We start from the raw sequence: 18,247 nt of genomic DNA on the forward strand, positions 1-18,247 counted from the left end.
GCTATCTTACTCAGTTCCTCACCACTCATCAGGTGCAGAGGATTCTTCCCATCAATGAAAAATAAAAGTGTTATTAGTGTTTTAAAAAATGTTCAGGTTCTCTCTCCTGTCAATCACGCCATGAAGGCCCCTTCCAGTTGGAGAGGGAGGGATTATAAAACCTGTAAATGTGGGTGTGGCACAGTCTCTGCAAGATGGGGGAGAGAGATGGGGGGGGGGGAGGATCGGGGTGGGGGGTGTTGTTACCGAACTGAACTCACTATGGAATGAATGCATTAACAGAGCCACTCTGCTGCTGGATCCGAAGTTGTCCATGCCGCTGACAGTAAAGTCTTTGAAAGCGGCCCCATCAGGGACTGTGAGGCCTCGCATCCTCGGTGCTTCTGACACGGCGGCTCTGTCACGCTGGCTGTTCCCCCGCTGCTTTTTGGCCGAGGGCGAAGAGCAGCGGTTAAAGATCCGATGTTTGGCTTGAGGCAGTGTGACAGAGCCGGGCCGGGCACCAGCGGTTGGGAAAAGTGTCGGCAGAGCCGGGCACTGTCACACTGAGGAGTGCATGAGTGAATGCAAAAGTGAATTAGCTAGTGAAATGGAAAAAAATGACGTAGTTTCAGCATGTGGTGCTGGCGGACCAAGGAATCAAAGGCCAAATCTGACATACACCCACACACACAGAGTTTTAATAATAGATAGATAGATAGATAGATATACACACACACACTCACACACCTATATATATCTATATTACTAAAAGTCTGATCTTGACCGCTTTTGGCCCACTGTGCTGCGATTTCCTAGAGAACGCCGCCACCTACGGCCGTCATTTTTGGCCACCTTGCTCAGAGCCCCCCTCCGCCTTCCGGGACCAGAGGATTTCACCCATCGATGAAAAATCGGAGTCATATTAATGTTTTTAAAAATTTCCCCATTCTTGCTGCTACCCCCGCTGGCGGCAGGGGGAGGGACTATAAACCCGGAAGTGTCAAGCCTCACTCAGTCTCTGCCAGACCCAGGAAGCGAGAGGGTCACGGCTCTCTGAGCTGTGAATAACACTGAACGCACACCTACTCCACGCTGAGTCCCCTCGATGTGGCTGCTGCCAAATTGTTTGCCTTTTTATTTAAAGTTTGTGTTCATAATATAAATTTTGGTTGTCAGGTGGCTGCTGCCCAAATGTTAGCCTCGCCTTTTTAAAAAAGTTTGTGTTCACAAAATGAATTTTGGTTGTCAGGTGGCAGCTGCCCAATTGTTTGCCTTGGCTTGGCTTTTAAAATCATTGCAACAGTTGGCTGCCAGCCCAAGAGTCCATTTGGTCCATTTGGCCCTCTGGAAACCAGTACCATCGGCCCGCAACACCCATACTAGCGCAACAGAAAGCCCCCCCCCACCACTGGCGAGCAATATTGGAATTGTTGGAGATGTGGAATATTGCATTGGTAGCAAGCCCTCCCGTGTGATGCTGGGACCCAACGGGTCCCACTTAGTCTAGTATAACATAAAAAACAACCAATTAGAGTGCAAAAAGACAAAACCAATGCCCCCAAGTCTGTGCAGTTCAGACCTTATTGGAAGTTGTGACGGAAGGAACTGCAGATGCTGGTTTAAACCGAAGATAGACACAAAAAACTGGAGTAACTCAGTGGGACAGGCAGCATCTCTGGAGAGAAGGAATGGGTGATGTTTTGGGTCAAGACCCTTCTTCATACAAGTTAGGGATAAGGGAAACGAGAGATATAGATGATGATGGAGAGAGAGAGATAGAGAACAAAGAATGAAAGATATCGAAAAAAATAATGATAATTAAGGAAACAGGCCATAGTTAGCTGTTTGTTGGGTGAAAACCTTATTGAAGGTTGTAGTGTTTAATATCCTGATGGCTGTAGGGAAGAAGTTGTTCCTGAACCTGGATGTTCTGACAGGTTCTTGATTAGTAGGGTATCGGGGGAAAGGCAGGAGAATGGGGTTGAGATGGAAAGATAGATCAGTTAAGATTGAATGGCAGAGTAAACTCGATGGGTTGAATGGCCTAAATCTGCTCATATCACTTATGAACAAATGAATTTATAACAATAATAAACTCAAATCAAACCTAGAGGATCCAATGACATAATCGATGACAACAGACCCCAGGGAACCAGCATCTGAAATCTACATTTTAATGGAAGCAGGTTGGTTTTAAATCTCCAAACAGAACTCTGCTGTTCCCCTTGCTTGTAACACGGGGCCAATTACAGTAAATTGAAACTGGAACTGCCTTCTCCTGCTCCGTGTGGCCAGTCTTCTGATTCGGAGAACAAACGAAACCGAAAGTTGAGAGCGGTCGTCTTTCGTAGAAATAAAAACGACCGTAGTTTTACTGATGCTGCCTTTGGAAACAATTTTCAGAATTATCGCGTGGACGCTTTCATGGCTTTATCGCTGTGCGGTTGGCCAGATCATGTACCGATGGCCTGCCATCAATAAGTGGTGGAATCGTAAGTTGTCCCTTGGTTATAGCCGCGCTACGGTAAAGACAAATATTTTAACATTCAACCAACGATGAGACGAATTGAGGCACTTTTGCAAACGTGTGCGGCATTTCACTAATGCTGTGGAGGCCAATTCTCTCTCTCCATTACCCACCGTTGTATGTGGTGAACTTCACACTTCCGAATGTGTGAAGAAGGGTCCCGACTCTAGAAAAACTCGCCTGTTCATGATGCTCTCGAGATGCTGCCTAATCCGCCGTCACTCCAGCAATGTGTGACTCTCTCTCTCCCTCTTTGTTCTATGTTCTCACTTCATAACATTTTTGATAATGTTTTGCAGGATGTAAGAGAATAATGGCCGCGACTGGCAAGAACCGAGTTAAAGTAACCTCATCGCTGGCAAATGCTCATAAAATACAGTCAGAAACGCGCAGAAATCCAGTTCGCATCTGTGGGGCGGGGGGAGAGAATGTGTTTGAAACCTACAGGCTTTCATAGGAAGAGCAAAGCTGTGGATGGATATACTCACCCTCATGGGACAATGCTAAAAGTGACCCCCGACCAAGGCGACCATCTCCACCTCCAATCCTCCACGGTTCCATGTGTCTGAAATGTTTATTTTTCCTCAATGTTTTGGGAAAGGGTAATTAGTCTAAGATTCAATTCAATTTAAAATGAGATATCACTACCCGAGGCTTAGCGTTAGACCCAGCCTTCTGTGCTTGCAGCTGTCTGCAGTCACAAGTTCGTAAGTTATAGGAGCAGAATTAGGCCATGCGGCCCACCAAGTCTACTCCGCCACTCAATCATGGATGATCTATCTTTCCCTCTCAGCCCCACTCTCCTGCCTTCTCCCCATAACCCCTGACACCAGTCTCTTCCTACCCTCATTTCACAATGCTCTCTGAGGTGACAATTCAGTCAACCATTACACCCCTGGTCCTTAGCATTCCCTGAATAATTCTCTCTAATGCTCTATATTTGTTTGTTTTTTTTCAAAAACCTTTTTTCCCCCTCAAGTCTGCTTTCAACTACTGGGCAAAGCTGCATCTCAATTAACCTCATCCCCTTTGGCCCAAGCAAATCTTTTTTGCTCTCCTGCATTGTGACAATTATGTTGGTTATAGCAATGAAAAACCTTGAACAGAATAGATACTATTGGGATTTTAAACAACTTTTCCTTTCAATTCAAATTACTCAGGATCAAAATCAGAAATGAATTTTGTTGGATTGAATAATCAGGGATCCACATGTTATCTGAACACATTACTTCAAACATGGTTCATGACTCCAGAATTTAAAGATTGCATTAGCAGGTATGATGGTCACTCTATGTGTAACATTTTTATGTAATAAATATTGTTTCAGTTCACTACTCTATTTGTATATAGAATTAATGTTTCTGTTGACTACTATATTTGTGGTAATTATAGAAATCTTTCTGAAAACTGAATATCCTGTTTGACAAAAAAGTCAAAACGTATAAATTGATGGTGAACTCGTATTTGGAAAAGAGAATGCAACCCAGAAAATTGCAAGTGAGATATTGTTAGGGGGAGGGAATGTGATGGAGATTCCCGCTGTGTATTATTCAATACTCATTTATAAACAGAACGTATTGGAAATACTCAGAAAGCTGGGCAGAAACTGTGAGGTGAGAAATGGAAAAAAAGGGTGAGTACAGTGCGCAGCGGTAGAGTTGCTGCCTCACAGCGCCAGAGACCCATGTTCGATATTGACTACAGGTGCTGTTTGTACAGAGGTTGTACGCTCTCCCTGTGGCCACGTGGGTTTTCTCCAGATGTTTTGGTTTCCTCCCACACTCCAAACATACAGGTTTGTAGGTTAATTATCTTCTGGAAAATTGTAAATTGTCCCTAGTGTGTAGGATGGTGCCAGTGTATGGGGTGATTGCTGGTTGGCATAGACTTGGCGGACTGAAGGACCTGTTACTCTAAAGTCTAAAGAATTGATCATTTACAATAGCTGCGTTTTTTTGCTTGTTCATTATTCAATCCTGATTGGCAAACTAAATTTAAAACAAAAGATGTAGAAATTAGAAAGATGAAAATTATTTGATAGCTACACGATTATTTTGAAATTAAAATATGTATAGGGAGGTTGCACGGCAGTCGGGTCACGACCCATGACCCGTACTGTTGCTACGCTACTCCAACTGGAGTACATGCAATGAACTGTAGGTAAACACTTACCATTGTTTCCAGCGTAGCGGGCCCGTTAAAACCCGCCAAAATGGTCAATTTCTGCGCTGTAAATAATTATGGAAATCGGGATAAGCGTGTGAGACATTTAGCCCACTTCAGGATTCCAAAAGTGAGGAGAAATGACGGTAGATAAAAGCGAGAGCTGAAGGGACAACAACAGCCAAAGTGCTTGGTGAACATTGGCCGTTTACTCACTGCATTTCATCAACAGTAAGACATTATTTGTGTTTTTTCTTGATTCCGTTTGGCATCTCAAAAGTTTCAGAAGTGATAAATCTGTCTGTAACATTTTTAATTCGCCCATGGTTCCCAAGTGGGTTTTTACATACAAAAAGAAAACGCCTCTGAAGCAAAATTTATCATAAAAAAATCACAAACCATACGTGTGTTTTGAATTACTCAGATGCAAGCCAAGGAATGGCATCATTGTTAGCTGTTAATTGGACATAATCAACCTCAGCAAATTGACAATATCCTATTGAAAGGGAGTGGGTGTTTAAGCTGTCAGGACATTTTATTATTTGCCAAAATATACACCTCAATAGCATGATAGAAAACGTACTTTTCCACACACCACTCGTAAGTCTGGAGATTTTTTTTATGATAAATTTTGCTTCAGAAGCTTTTTTTTAAATGTAAAAACCCACTTCAGAACCATGGGCGATTTAAAAATTTACAGCCAGATTTATCATTTCTAAAACTTTTTGGATACCATAGGAATCAAGAAAAAACACAAATAATGCCTTACTGCTGATGAAATGCAGTGAGCAAACGCGGTAATTCCCAATATTTTCAATTTCGATATCTGCACGGCCAATGTTCGCCAAGCACTTTAGTCGTTGTTGTCTCTTCAGCTCTCGCTTCTCTTTACCTTCATTTCGCTTCACTTTTGGAATTCTGAAGTTGGGTACATGTCTCTCACGGTAACCCTGACTTCCACAATTATTTACAGCGCAAAAATTCAACATTTTGGCGGTTTTTAACAGGTAGGAAAGTACGCGTTTCGTGTATTAACAACATATACCGGAAGCTGCGATGTCCTCCAGATGGATTGAGCTACTCCATCCGTCAAGCCCTATGACCCGGTGACCTTACATGCAACCCCCCTATTGGATAGATATTCTGAGTTTAGTTCTTTTCGCAGAAGGAATAATTTATTCAAAAGTTAAGGGTGGGGATTTCTACTTGTTACTGAACTCCAGGTTTCCGTGTCTGAGGAAGGATCTCGACCCAAAACATCACCCATTCCTTCTGTCCAGAGATGTTGCCTGTTCCGCTGAGTTACTCCAGCATTTTGTGTCTACCTTCAGTGTAAACCAGCATCTGCAGTTCCTTCCTACACACTTCAGGTTTTCTATGTGAGGTTAATATTTAGTGTTAGCTGAATCGGGTTTTTCAGATTTTTGGTTTCAGGGGAAAAGATTTAATAGGAATCTGAGGGTAACTTTTTCACAGTAAGAGTGGTGGGTGTATGGAACGAGCTGCCTGGGGAGGTAGTGAGGCAGGTATTATAGCAACATTTAAGAAACAATTAGACAGGTAAATGGATAGGAAAGGTTTGGAGGGGTATGGGCCAAACACAGACAGGTGGAACGTATAGATGGGACATGTTGGCCAGTGTGGGCAAGCTGGGCTGAGGGGCATGTTTCTAAGCTCTATGACTCTAAACCAGTGTGGGACTTGATGTGCAAACTACTCTGCATATGCCTGAAACACACTTACAACCTTCTGAACTAGCAGGCAAAGCGAGTCATGTCAAAAATGTGCACGTACAGGTGTTGGAAATAATTAAAAACAAATCAATGCCTGTGGCTTTGAAACCAAGGGTCCATTGCAACTCAGTGTCATGGGTCCAAGCTGCACTGTTAAAGTGTTCACATTTAAACGTAAAATGTGGTTCTCACTTTATGGAATCATGCGTTAGAAAATTAGAATGCCACTTTCAAACTGTAACAAAAGAGAATCAATATCCATGAGGATGCACAAAGTCTTCTATCACACAAAGTGGAAACCATCCAAAAACATTAACCAGTTCCATTAAAGTCTGAAGAAGGGTCTGGAGACTAAACATCGCCTATCCATTCCCATCACAGTAGGTGCCTGAGTATATATACCCTTGAGTTCCTCCAGCACTTGGGTTTTGCTCCAAATTCCAGCATTTGCAGTTCCTTGTGTCTTTATTAAAGATGTTTTTCTACCTACATAGCAGTATCTTAACCATCTTTAGTCTGGACGCTCATATAACGGGTGTTGTTTTAATTCCTTCAAGTTTTATGTGCCCAACTAGTTATTCCTGTTTTAAAGATGATTGCTATTTATTCGGAGGCTAAAAGCAATTTAGAATTTACCGTTTCCCCCCCCAGATCACAAACTCAAGATCGTTTAAAAGATGAGCTGAAAAACCTGTTTGAACAATTAGCAAGGGAAAATTATCACTCCGTGTGTACAAAAAGCTTGACTTCCTACTTGGAATTCAATGGTAAGCAAGAGAGATGTCAATGCTTTCATCAGTTAGCAGCTTTGTTATATAAAAAAACTGTTTCTCCAATTGTTAGAATTCTGTCTATTGATCTATTTACGATTAAGTTGGTCCATGAGTGGAGCCAGTATTACAGAGTCACAAAGGAAGGGCAAATCCAAAGGTTAAAAGTTATATATATTATCAATATTTTATGGGTGTACATGTTTATGGGTGTGGATTTTTTTTACAACTGCCATGGTAGCACAGTAGTTAAAACATTGGACATGTAATTCAGACACCTGCGTTCAAATTCCAAAATGCAGAATTTAAATTGTTTCATTTGGAAGAAAAACCCAGCCAGTTTCATGATTAATATCCACAACAGCTACTGGTTGTCTTAAAAATCCACCCAGATTACTAATGTTGTTTAGAGGAAGAATATGCCATTCTGGCTTACATATGACCCCAGAACCATCTTATGTGATGAGTTTCTCCAGCTTTTTTGTGTACCTTTGGGTTTGGTCCCTTGTTGAAACATAGAAACATAGAAAATAGGTGCAGGAGTAGGCCATTCGGCCCTTCGAGCCTGCACCGCCATTCAATATGATCATGGCTGATCATCCAACTCAGTATCCTGTACCTGCCTTCTCTCCATACCATATATAACCATATAACAATTACAGCACGGAAACAGGCCATCTCGACCCTTCTAGTCCGTGCCGAACACGTATTCTCCCCTAGTCCCATATACCTGCGCTCAGACCATAACCCTCCATTCCTTTCCCGTCCATATAACTATCCAATTTATTTTTAAATGATAAAAACGAACCTGCCTCCACCACCTTCACTGGAAGCTCATTCCACACAGCCACCACTCTCTGAGTAAAGAAGTTCCCTCTCATGTTACCCCTAAACTTATGTCCCTTAATTCTCAAGTCATGTCCCCTTGTTTGAATCTTCCCTACTCTCAGTGGGAAAAGCTTATCCACGTCAACTCTGTCTATCCCTCTCATCATTTTAAAGACCTCTATCAAGTCCCCCCTTAACCTTCTGCGATCCAAAGAATAAAGCCCTAACTTGTTCAACCTTTCTCTGTAACTTAGTTGCTGAAACCCGGGCAACATTCTAGTAAATCTCCTCTGTACTCTCTCTATTTTGTTGACATCCTTCCTATAATTAGGCGACCAAAATTGTACACCATACTCCAGAATTGGCCTCACCAATGCCTTGTACAATTTTAACATTACATCCCAACTTCTATACTCAATGCTCTGATTTATAAAGGCCAGCACACCAAAAGCTTTCTTTACCACCCTATCTACATGAGATTCCACTTTCAGGGAACTGTGCACAGTTATTCCCAGATCCCTCTGTTCACCTGCATTCTTCAATTCCCTACCATTTACCATGTACGTCCTATTTTGATTTGTCCTGCCAAGATGTAGCACCTCACACTTATCAGCATTAAACTCCATCTGCCATCTTTGAGCCCACTCTTCCAACTGGCATAAATCTCTCTCTAGACTTTGAAAATCTACTTCATTATCCACAACCCCACCTATCTTAGTATCATCTGCATACTTACTAATCCAATTTACCACACCATCATCCAGATCATTGATGTACATGACAAACAACAGTGGACCCAACACAGATCCCTGTGGCACCCCACTAGTCACTGGCCTCCAACCTGACAAACAACCATCCACCATTACTCTCTGGCATCTCCCATTCAGCCACTGTTGAATCCATCTTGCTACTCCACCATTAATACCCAACAATTGAACCTTCTTAACCAACCTTCTGTGAGGAACCTTGTCAAAGGCCTTACTGAAGTCCATATATACAACATCCACTGCTTTACCCTCATCAATTTCCCGAGTAACCTCCTCAAAAAATTCAAGAAGATTAGTCAAACATGACCTTCCAGGCACAAATACATGTTGACTGTTCCTAATCAGACCCTGTTTATCCAGATGCTTATATATATTATCTCTCTAAGTATCCTTTCCATTAATTTGCCCACCACTGACGTCAAACTAACAGGTCTATAATTGCTAGGTTTACTCTTAGACCCCTTTTTAAACAATGGAACAACATGCGCAGTACGCCAATCCTCCGGCACTATTCCCGTTTCTAATGACATTTGAAATATTTCTGTCATAGCCCCTGATACCTTTAGCCACAAGGGCCACATCTAACTCCCTCTTAAATATAGCCAATGAACTGGTCTCAACTACCTTCTGTGGCAGAGAATTCTAGAGATTCACCACTCTCTGTGTGAAAAATGTTTTTCTCATCTCGGTCCTAAAAGATTTCCCCCTTATCCTTAAACTGTGACCCCTTGTTCTGGACTTCCCCAACATTGGGAACAATCTTCCTGGATCTAGCCTGTTCAACCCCTTAAGAATTTTGTAAGTTTCGATAAGATCCCCCCTCAATCGTCTAAATTCTAGATAGTACAAGCCGAGTCTATCCAGTCTTTCTTCATATGAAAGTCCTGACATCCCAGGAATGGTATTACCAAAAAAAACCTTTAGGTAATACCATTGCTCTGCAAAGCTGATTTGATGCTCACCTAGGTGTATTATAGATAGCAATGATGGTTATGAACATTTACTGCGGTGCAAGTTGATGGTTATTGCAGGCACAATGGGGCCGGAGAGATTTCTGCAAAAATACAGTATTTCAAGTTCAAGTTTATTGTCATGTGTCCCTGATAGGACAATGAAATTCTTGCTTTGCTTCAGCACAACAGAACATAGTAGGCATTGACTACAAAACACATGAATAAATAAACTGATAAAGTGCAAATAACAAATAATGGGTTATTAATGTTCAGAGTTTTGGCCGAGCCAGGTTTAATAGCCTGATGGCTGTGGGGAAGTAGCTATTCCTGAACCTGGTCGTTGCAGTCTTCAGGCTCCTGTACCTTCTACCTGAAGGTAGCAGGGAGATGAGTGTGTGGCCAGGATGGTTTGGGTCTTTGATGATACTGCCAGCCTTTTTGTGGCAGCGACTGCGATAAATCCCCTCGATGGAAGGAAAGTCAGAGCCGATGATGGACTGGGCAGTGTTTACTACTTTTTGTAGTCTTTTCCTCTCTAGGGCGCTCAAGTTGCCGAACCAAACCACGATGCAACGGTTAGCATGCTCTCTACTCTGCACCTGTAGAAGTTAGAGTCCTCCTTGACAAACCGACTCTCCATAATCTTCTCAGGAAGTAGAGGCGCTGATGAGCTTTCTTGATAATTGCATCAGTAAACATTTGAGGTTGACAATCTTCCATCAACATTTGACGAAAGATCATCAACGTGAAATGTCACCTCTATTTTTCTATCTCCACAGAAGTTGTTTGACCTGTTGAGTATTCCCAGCATTGTTTTGTTTATTTATGCAATTCATATTTTACAATTAATCTTCAAGAAAATATAAACTACTGATATCTGCACTTACCAGGAAATTGATGCTAATGTTTTTAAGGTATTATTTAAACTTGCATGCTCACTTAAACATTTTTGAACAATTTTGTTAAGTTTACAAACAGTGCGATATTGAAGTATGTTTCCGCAATCTGATGAGCAAACTGAGCACCAAAATGGACAAAGAGAACAATATTCTGAAGGTAAGATTGATCACTGGTTGTACTCGAAATAATTAGCTTTTAAATGGTGCCTCTGTTAAATGTCATAGAGTGATACAGTGTGGAAACAGGCCCTTCGGCCCAACTTGCCCACACCTACCAACATGTCCCAGCTACACTGAGTTGGTCCATATCCCTCCAAACCATGTACCTGTCCAACTGTTTCTTAAACACTGAGATAGTCCCTGCCTCAACTACCTCCTCTGGTAGCTTGTTCCATACACCCACCACCCTCTGTGTGAAAAAGTTACCCATCAGATTCCTATTAAATCTTTTCCCCTTCGCCTTAAACCTATGTCCTCTGGTCTTCGATTCACCAACTCTGGGCAAGAGACTCTGCAACTGACTGTCATTTTCAACTTCTTAATTATCCTGTTCCGTTCTCTTGCATCAAAGCAAATTGCCCCAGGAACTTCATGAGTTGAGTATCATGTGCGGAGGAGAATTAACTTGTCGATGTTTTGGATCAAGAACCTGCACCAGTCTTGATGCAGGGCTTCAGCCTGAAATTTCACCAATTATTTTCCTTCCACAGATGATGCTTTCCCACTGCGTTCCTCCAACAATTTTTTATTGTTTATTTTTTTGCTCAAATCCCAGCATCTGCAGCCTCCTAGAGTCTCCCTTTTGGATTATTTCTCCACAAGTGACAGTTACACGTCACCTATTCTTTTTCTTCAGAGTTGCTGCCTGACCTGCTTAATTCTCATATGCACCAAAACGGAACAATGAAATTTTAACTTGCAGCAGCACAACAGTCCTGTAAGCACAGTATTCATCGATAACACAATAAACAAAAAAACCCCAAATACATTAAAAACACTTATTATTGCTAAAAATCATCATGCAACCAGGACAGTTTGTGGTGTTTGTAGTTCTCAAGACTGATGGTTCCTGGAAGGAAGCTGTTCTTGAACGTGAAAATGACAGTTTCAGACTCCAATACCATCCTCCTGGTGGCAGGGTTGAAATGAGAGCATCCTCTACAATCACCTCTCCTTCATTTAGCACAAATCTCCATGTCCAGTTCACACCATGGATGTAGAATATCTGATCTTCCTCTGGGTTAACGTACCCCACCCATGCTCCACTGAATGGTTTGGTACTGAAATGCATGTTGAGGGACATATGGAAGGAAATATAGAGAGAGCCAGTTGAAGAGAGAGTTTATTGTCATGTGTCCCTGACAATGAAATTCTTGCTTTGCTTCAGCACAACAGAACATAGTAGGTATGACTACAAAACAGATCAGTGTGTCCATATACCATTGCATAAATATATACACACATGAATAAATAAACTGATAAAGTGCAAATAACAGATTATTGGCTAGTAATGTTCAGAGTTTTGTCTGAGCCAAGTTTAATAGCCTGATGGCTGTGGGGAAGTAGCTGTTCCTGAACCTGGTTGTTGCAGTCTTCAGGCTCCTGCATCTTCTACCTGAAGGTAGCGGGGAGATGAGTGTGTGGCCAGGATGGTGTGGGTCGTTGATGATGCTGCCAGCATTTTTGTGGCAGCGACTGCGATAGATCCCCTCGATGGACGGGAGGTCAGAGCCAAATGACAGACTGGGCAGTGTTTACCACTTTTTGTAGTCTTTTCCGCTCCAGGGCGCTCAAGTTGCAGATGCTGGTTTAAATCGAAGGTGGACACAAAATGCTGGAGTAACGCAGTGGGTCAGGCAGCAGAAGGGCCATGACCTGAAACATCACCCATTCCTTCTCTCCAGATGCTTCTTCTTCTTCTTGTGTATGGTGTGAACAGCCTAAAGTTGTAGGATAACGTGTTCTATTTGATCTTATTTGATCGGGCACACCAGGTTGATTGCATTCGTCGAAACAGGGCGGACCTTGTGAAGTTTGCAAACTCCCCCCCCCCCCCCCCCCCTCCAGAGATGCTGCCTGACCCGCTGAGTTACTCCAGCATTTTGTGTCTATCTAGGACATATAGATAGTTGACCACTAAGTCTCGGTCAGTACAGTTAAAGTTCCTCTGATCGTTTTTATTACTTAACTGATGAAAAATTAGCTTCTGCATCAAACATCATTTCCATGTGCCCAAACCCTGAAAAACACCTCCAGTATATCCCATCCCATCAGTCACTTTTGTAATTGCCACAAGAACTTTCATCACTAGGCAATGGTTGAAGCTTTGAAGTGTAGGTAGGCTCAGAGTGATCTAGAGAATAGGGTGACGATTCTCCCTCACCTAGTGTAATAATGTTCTGACTTCCTTGGTGAGCAATATACTAATATGTGGAGTCCTTAACCTAAGCCTGCCTCTCTACATCACTGGCCTTGCAAAGAGAGCAACTGAGATTGCAGAGTCCCAGGGAGAACAATAACAGACCACTTTCCACCTTTGTGCCAAACTCCATGTGAAATTCCATATGGGGATAAATAACATTGAAAGGTGTAGCAGGGAAACAGGCCCTTCGACCCACCGAGTTCACAATGACCATTGATCACCCGTTCGTGCTAGTTCTATGTTATCCTACTTTCGCGGCCACTCCCCTACACGCTTGGGTTAAATTACAGAGGGCCAATTAACCTACAAACCCGCATGTCTTTGGGATGTGGGAGGAAACGGGAGCACCCGGAGGAAACCACGGTGTCACAGGGAGAACGCGCAAACTCCACACAGACAGCACCCGGGATCAGGATCAAACTGGGGGTCTTTGGTGCTGTGAGGCAGCAGCTCTAGAGCTGCGCCACTGTGCCACAAGCACGGACAAGGAGTTTTGTTCCCAAGTAATTTTATTCCTTAATAAATTATATTGTACACCTTGAAGAAATAAAAATGATCAATTGCTTTTTTTATAATGTGATTTTTTGTTTTTAAATATTGGTTTTCTTTTCAGTATTATTTAATTCCTACTCATGGATCATAAGTCCAATTTTCTTCATTGTCTTGTGTCTTTCAGATTTATCAGGTCACAATGGTTCACTCAATGAAGTGTTCAAAATGCAAGACGCCATTGGACAAAGAGAATCTTTTCCTGGATATACCTCTATCTATGTGTTCAGCTAATTCGCTTGTGAAGTTTACGTGTATGGTAAGTTAAACAGTGCAAGACACATGTGTTAAATATTTGGAGTTTCCCAGCAGTTATGCTTGAAAATGTAATCACTGACCTGCATGAGGTTAGACTTGGCAAAAATCCAAATAGAGTGAGTACCATTGTAATGCAAAGTAACGGATCAGAGATCAGTAGATAGACACAAAATGCTGGAGTAACTCAGCTGGACAGGAGGCATCTGTGGAGAGACGATTCGGGTCGAGACCCTTCTTCAGACTGATGTCAGGTGAGGGGATGGGACAGGATTAGTATGTAGTTGAAGACAGTAAGACTGGTGGGAGAACTGGGAAGGGGAACGGGATGGAGAGAGAGGGAAAGCAAGGACCATTTGAAGTTAGAGAGGTCAATGTTCATACCGCTGGGGTGTAAGCTACCCAAGCGAAATATGAGGTGCTGTTCCTCCAATTTCTGCTGGGCCTCACTCTGACAATGGAGGAGGCCCAGGACAGAAAGGTCAGTGGGAATGGGAGGGGGAGTTAAAGTGCTGAGCAACTGGGAGATCAGGTAGGTTTAGGTGGACTGAGCGGAGGCGATCGTCAAGCCTGCGCTTGGTCTCGCGATCGTTTTGCTGAACACCTTCGCTCAGTCTGCCTTAACCTACCTGATCTCCCAGTTGCCCATGAAAGATGAGAACTATTTGCAATCTCTCACAGCTTAATGTGTCTTTAAACACCAGCTATAGCATGTTTTAGATACCAGCTATAGCATGTTTTAGACACCAGCTATAGCATGTTTTAGACACCAGCTATGGCATGTTTTAGACACCAGCTATAGCATGTTTTAGACACCAGCTATAGCATGTTTTAGACACCAGCTATAGCATGTTTTAGACACCAGCTATAGCATGTTTTAGACACCAGCTATAGCATGTTTTAGACACCAGCGATAGCATGTTTTAGACACCAGCTATAGCATGTTTTAGACACCAGCTATAGCATGTTTTAGACACCAGCTATAGCATGTTTTAGACAATACAAATATCTAAGGCATAGGGTTATACAGTATGTTTTACAGGAAGATCCTTCAACCTATTGTAACTCATCAACGTGGACCAATGTGCCTGCCTGAGATGGTTGCATTTGTTTGTGGTTAGCTCATATCCTTCAAAACATTTCCAATACACATACCTGAACAAATGCCATTTAAACATTGCAATAGTTCCCATTTCTCCAACTTTCCCCAACAGCTCGTGCTGTATTCCACCACATGCCCCTCAGGTTCTATTTAAATCTAATCCCTCCTGTCTAAAACCTATATACTCTAGTTTTAGACTCCCCTACCCTGGGAAGAAGACTGTGACTCTCTACCTTTCCATGCCCATCATAATTGTCTAAATCTCTCTAAGGTCAGCCCTTAGCCTCCTTTACTCCAGGGAAGACAATCCCATCCTTTTCCCCTGACTCTCAGTCTGAAGAAAAGGGTCAGGGCCCGAAATGTCACCTATTCCTTTTCTCCAGAGATGCTGTCTGACCCGCTGAGTTACTCCAGCTTTTTGTGTCTATCTAGAATCCCATCCCCTCTTGTCTTACCTTATAATTCCAGCCCTCCAGTCCCTGCAACGCCCTTTACTGCACCACCTCTGGCTTAATCACAATCTTCCCATATTATGGCAACCAAAACTCCACACAATACTGTAGCTGTAGTCTCAGCAACTTGTACACCTGAGGCATAATGTCCAATTCTTGTTATCCACGCCTCATGTTTTACACATGTACAGGAACATTTCTATTCTAATCTGTTTCTTTCTTGGTAAAGGAAGATTCTCTTCGAGCGTTTTTGGACGTGGAAAAGATGGAAGGCGACAACAAATGTTATTGTGACGCCTGTGAGGAAAAAACTGAATCAACATCCGTACGTTTTTCAAATTGATCATCCTGGTATTTCTAATTCTTCATTAGCTGTTAAAGGGAGAAGTAATAGAAGCAGGTGACTGGCAGAAAATTATATTAGTTCAAGGTGAAATCAGTTCTTAGCCCTCATTTATTGTTGGTTGTGAACAAATGTCTTCACTGGCAGGGTCTGTGTAACTACAGCATGTAGGTTCATTCATAATATATTCACATAAGTTCATAAGTTATAGGAGCAGCATTAGGCCATTCGGCCCATCAAGTCTACTCCACCATTCAATCTTGACTAATCTATCTCTCAATTCCATTCTCCTGCCTTTTTGACACCCACTCTAATCAAGAATCTATCAATCTCTGCCTTATAAATCAACAAAATAGAGAGAGTACAGAGGAGATTTACTAGAATGTTGCCTGGGTTTCAGCAACTAAGTTACAGAGAAAGGTTGAACAAGTTAGGGCTTTATTCTTTGGAGCGCAGAAGGTTAAGGGGGGGACTTGATAGAGGTCTTTAAAATGATGAGAGGGATAGACAGAGTTGACGTGGATAAGCTTTTCCCACTGAGAGTAGGGAAGATTCAAACAAGGGGACATGACTTGAGAATTAAGGGACATAAGTTTAGGGGTAACATGAGGGGGAACTTCTTTACTCAGAGAGTGGTGGCTGTGTGGAATGAGCTTCCAGTGAAGGTGGTGGAGGCAGGTTCGTTTTTATCATTTAAAAATAAATTGGATAGTTATATGGACGGGAAAGGAATGGAGGGTTATGGTCTGAGCGCAGGTATATGGGACTAGGGGAGAATACGTGTTCGGCACGGACTAGAAGGGTCGAGATGGCCTGTTTCCGTGCTGTAATTGTTATATGGTTATATATGGTTATAAATATCCATTGACTTGACCTCCACGGCCTTCTGTGGCAATTAATTCCTCGGATTCACCACCTTCTGACTAAAGGAATTCACTAGACAATAGGTGCAGGAGTAGGCCAGTCGGCCCTTCTAGCCAGCACTGCCATTCAATGTGATCATGGCTGATCATCCCCAATCAGTACCCCGCTCCTGCCTTCTCCCCATATCCCCTGACTCCGCTATCTTTAAGCCCTATCTAGCTCTCCATTTCTCTTCATTTCCTTCCTAAAGGTCTGTCCTTTTATACTGAGGCGATGGCCTCTGGTCCTAGACTCTCCCACTAGTGGAAATATCCTCTCCACACCCACTCTATCTAGGCCAAGGATGTATAATACAAAGCAGTGGGTGGTTGGGTCATTTGAAATGCAAATATTTATGCAAATTAAGAAATAAATAAAGATGAATCTCCACCTTGCATTTTGCAGAGATATTATTTTACGAATTTGCCACAAATTCTTACATTTCAACTAAAACGATTTGAATTTGACTACTACTGTATGCGATATAGGAAAATTGAAGATTACATTAGTCTTCCATCAGATTTGGTATTTAAGAAATCCAAGGTAAGATGCTTGTCATTAGTGCTTATATTTTAGTTACAATTAGCAATGAGTTTTAATTTATGGTGCATTCTGCAATATTGCCATTTACACTAGACATTTTTGCTGTGATTTACAAAACCGAAGGAGATTAAAAACATTCCCTGTAGTAACTATTAGCAACATTCATTTGTTTAAAACACAAACTTTAAATTTTCCACATTATCTCACTGAGGTCGCTAACTCTCACTCAATTTCTGTTGCCCTTCCATTCCTTGTTTTTGCTTTATTTGAGATTTTAGCATGTAATATATTATGCAGAAACAAGCTTCAATATTATGCCAAAAAGTTACAGCTTGCAGGTCTTTTGGGTTTTCACTGGGTTTTTAGTTTCGGCATGTTTGGCACGATGTTTGATCTGGGGTCATGTCTGTGGCTCTGATGCATCGAGTGGTAGATAGCTCTAGATACTCTGATCAATCCAGTCTGGCTCCCACAATGATGATACCTAGACAATACAGTCATTATATTCTTCACTTTCACTAAAGCCATGCCAATCGACAATAGGCAATAGGTGCAGGAGTAGGCCATTTGGCCCTTCGAGCCAGCACCGCAAACTCTGGGAGAGGTGATAAAGAACCGACTAGCGTCACCAATGGATTGTGTGGTTACAGGTTTTGGGCTCTGCAGTCTGTGCCTGTGTCAAGGAGTGTTAAAACAGCAAATATATGGAACTGTGACTTCAAGTAGGCACTTCCCAGCATTAGACAGCTTAATTCCACGGTTAACATATATTTCTGGTGTAATACTATTGGCATAGTGTTGGAATCTGTTATACAATGTGCATCGGTTTTCCTTTCTAAAAGGAAAAGGATCAAACTGACAGCATGGTGGCACAGGGGTGGAGTGGAGTTGCTGTCTTATAGTGCCAGGGTCCTAGGTGTGACCCTAACTACAGGTGCTGTCTGTCTGTAGTTTGTACGTTCTCCCCGTGACCTGTGTGGGTTTTCTCCAGGAGTTCCGATTTCCTCCCACACTCCAAAAACGTACAGGTTTATAGGTTAATTGGTTTGGTAAAAT

General features: G+C 42.3%; 2 protein-coding genes across 15 annotated transcripts in view; both read left to right on the plus strand.

The window, feature by feature from the left end:
• Window positions 1-2,213: 2,213 nt before the first annotated feature.
• On the plus strand, window positions 2,214-15,745 carry LOC116980108 (ubiquitin carboxyl-terminal hydrolase 47-like). Its single transcript, XM_033032217.1, has 7 exons — window positions 2,214-2,474; window positions 2,809-2,847; window positions 3,670-3,784; window positions 7,057-7,172; window positions 10,691-10,779; window positions 13,721-13,852; window positions 15,632-15,745. Exons 1-7 carry the CDS (start codon window positions 2,360-2,362, stop codon window positions 15,743-15,745), a joined length of 720 nt encoding a protein of 239 aa, XP_032888108.1. The 5' UTR covers window positions 2,214-2,359.
• Window positions 15,746-17,067: 1,322 nt separating this feature from the next.
• Window positions 17,068-18,247, plus strand: part of LOC116979533 (ABC transporter F family member 4-like) — a 47,950-nt gene continuing 46,770 nt past the window's right edge. For 13 of the 14 annotated variants that reach the window (XM_033031069.1, XM_033031082.1, XM_033031071.1 and 10 more), the window contains exon 1: window positions 17,074-17,191. In XM_033031069.1, the coding sequence (XP_032886960.1) occupies window positions 17,126-17,191 (66 nt within the window). In that variant the 5' untranslated portion in view covers window positions 17,074-17,125. Of the gene's footprint in view, window positions 17,192-18,247 lie in introns of all 14 variants that reach the window. The other variant, XM_033031075.1, reaches the window with a different exon arrangement.

This window comes from Amblyraja radiata, chromosome 13 (genome assembly GCF_010909765.2).
Source record: "Amblyraja radiata isolate CabotCenter1 chromosome 13, sAmbRad1.1.pri, whole genome shotgun sequence".
Classification (NCBI taxonomy): domain Eukaryota; kingdom Metazoa; phylum Chordata; class Chondrichthyes; order Rajiformes; family Rajidae; genus Amblyraja; species Amblyraja radiata.

Coding starts and splice junctions, on each gene's coding strand:
- LOC116980108 (XM_033032217.1), top strand. CDS start 2,360: ATGCTGCCTTTGGAAACAATTTTCAGAATTATCGCGTGGACGCTTTCA. Junction 7,173..10,690: donor TTCCTACTTGGAATTCAATG/GTAAGCAAGAGA, acceptor AATTTTGTTAAG/TTTACAAACAGTGCGATATT. Junction 10,780..13,720: donor AAGAGAACAATATTCTGAAG/GTAAGATTGATC, acceptor TGTGTCTTTCAG/ATTTATCAGGTCACAATGGT.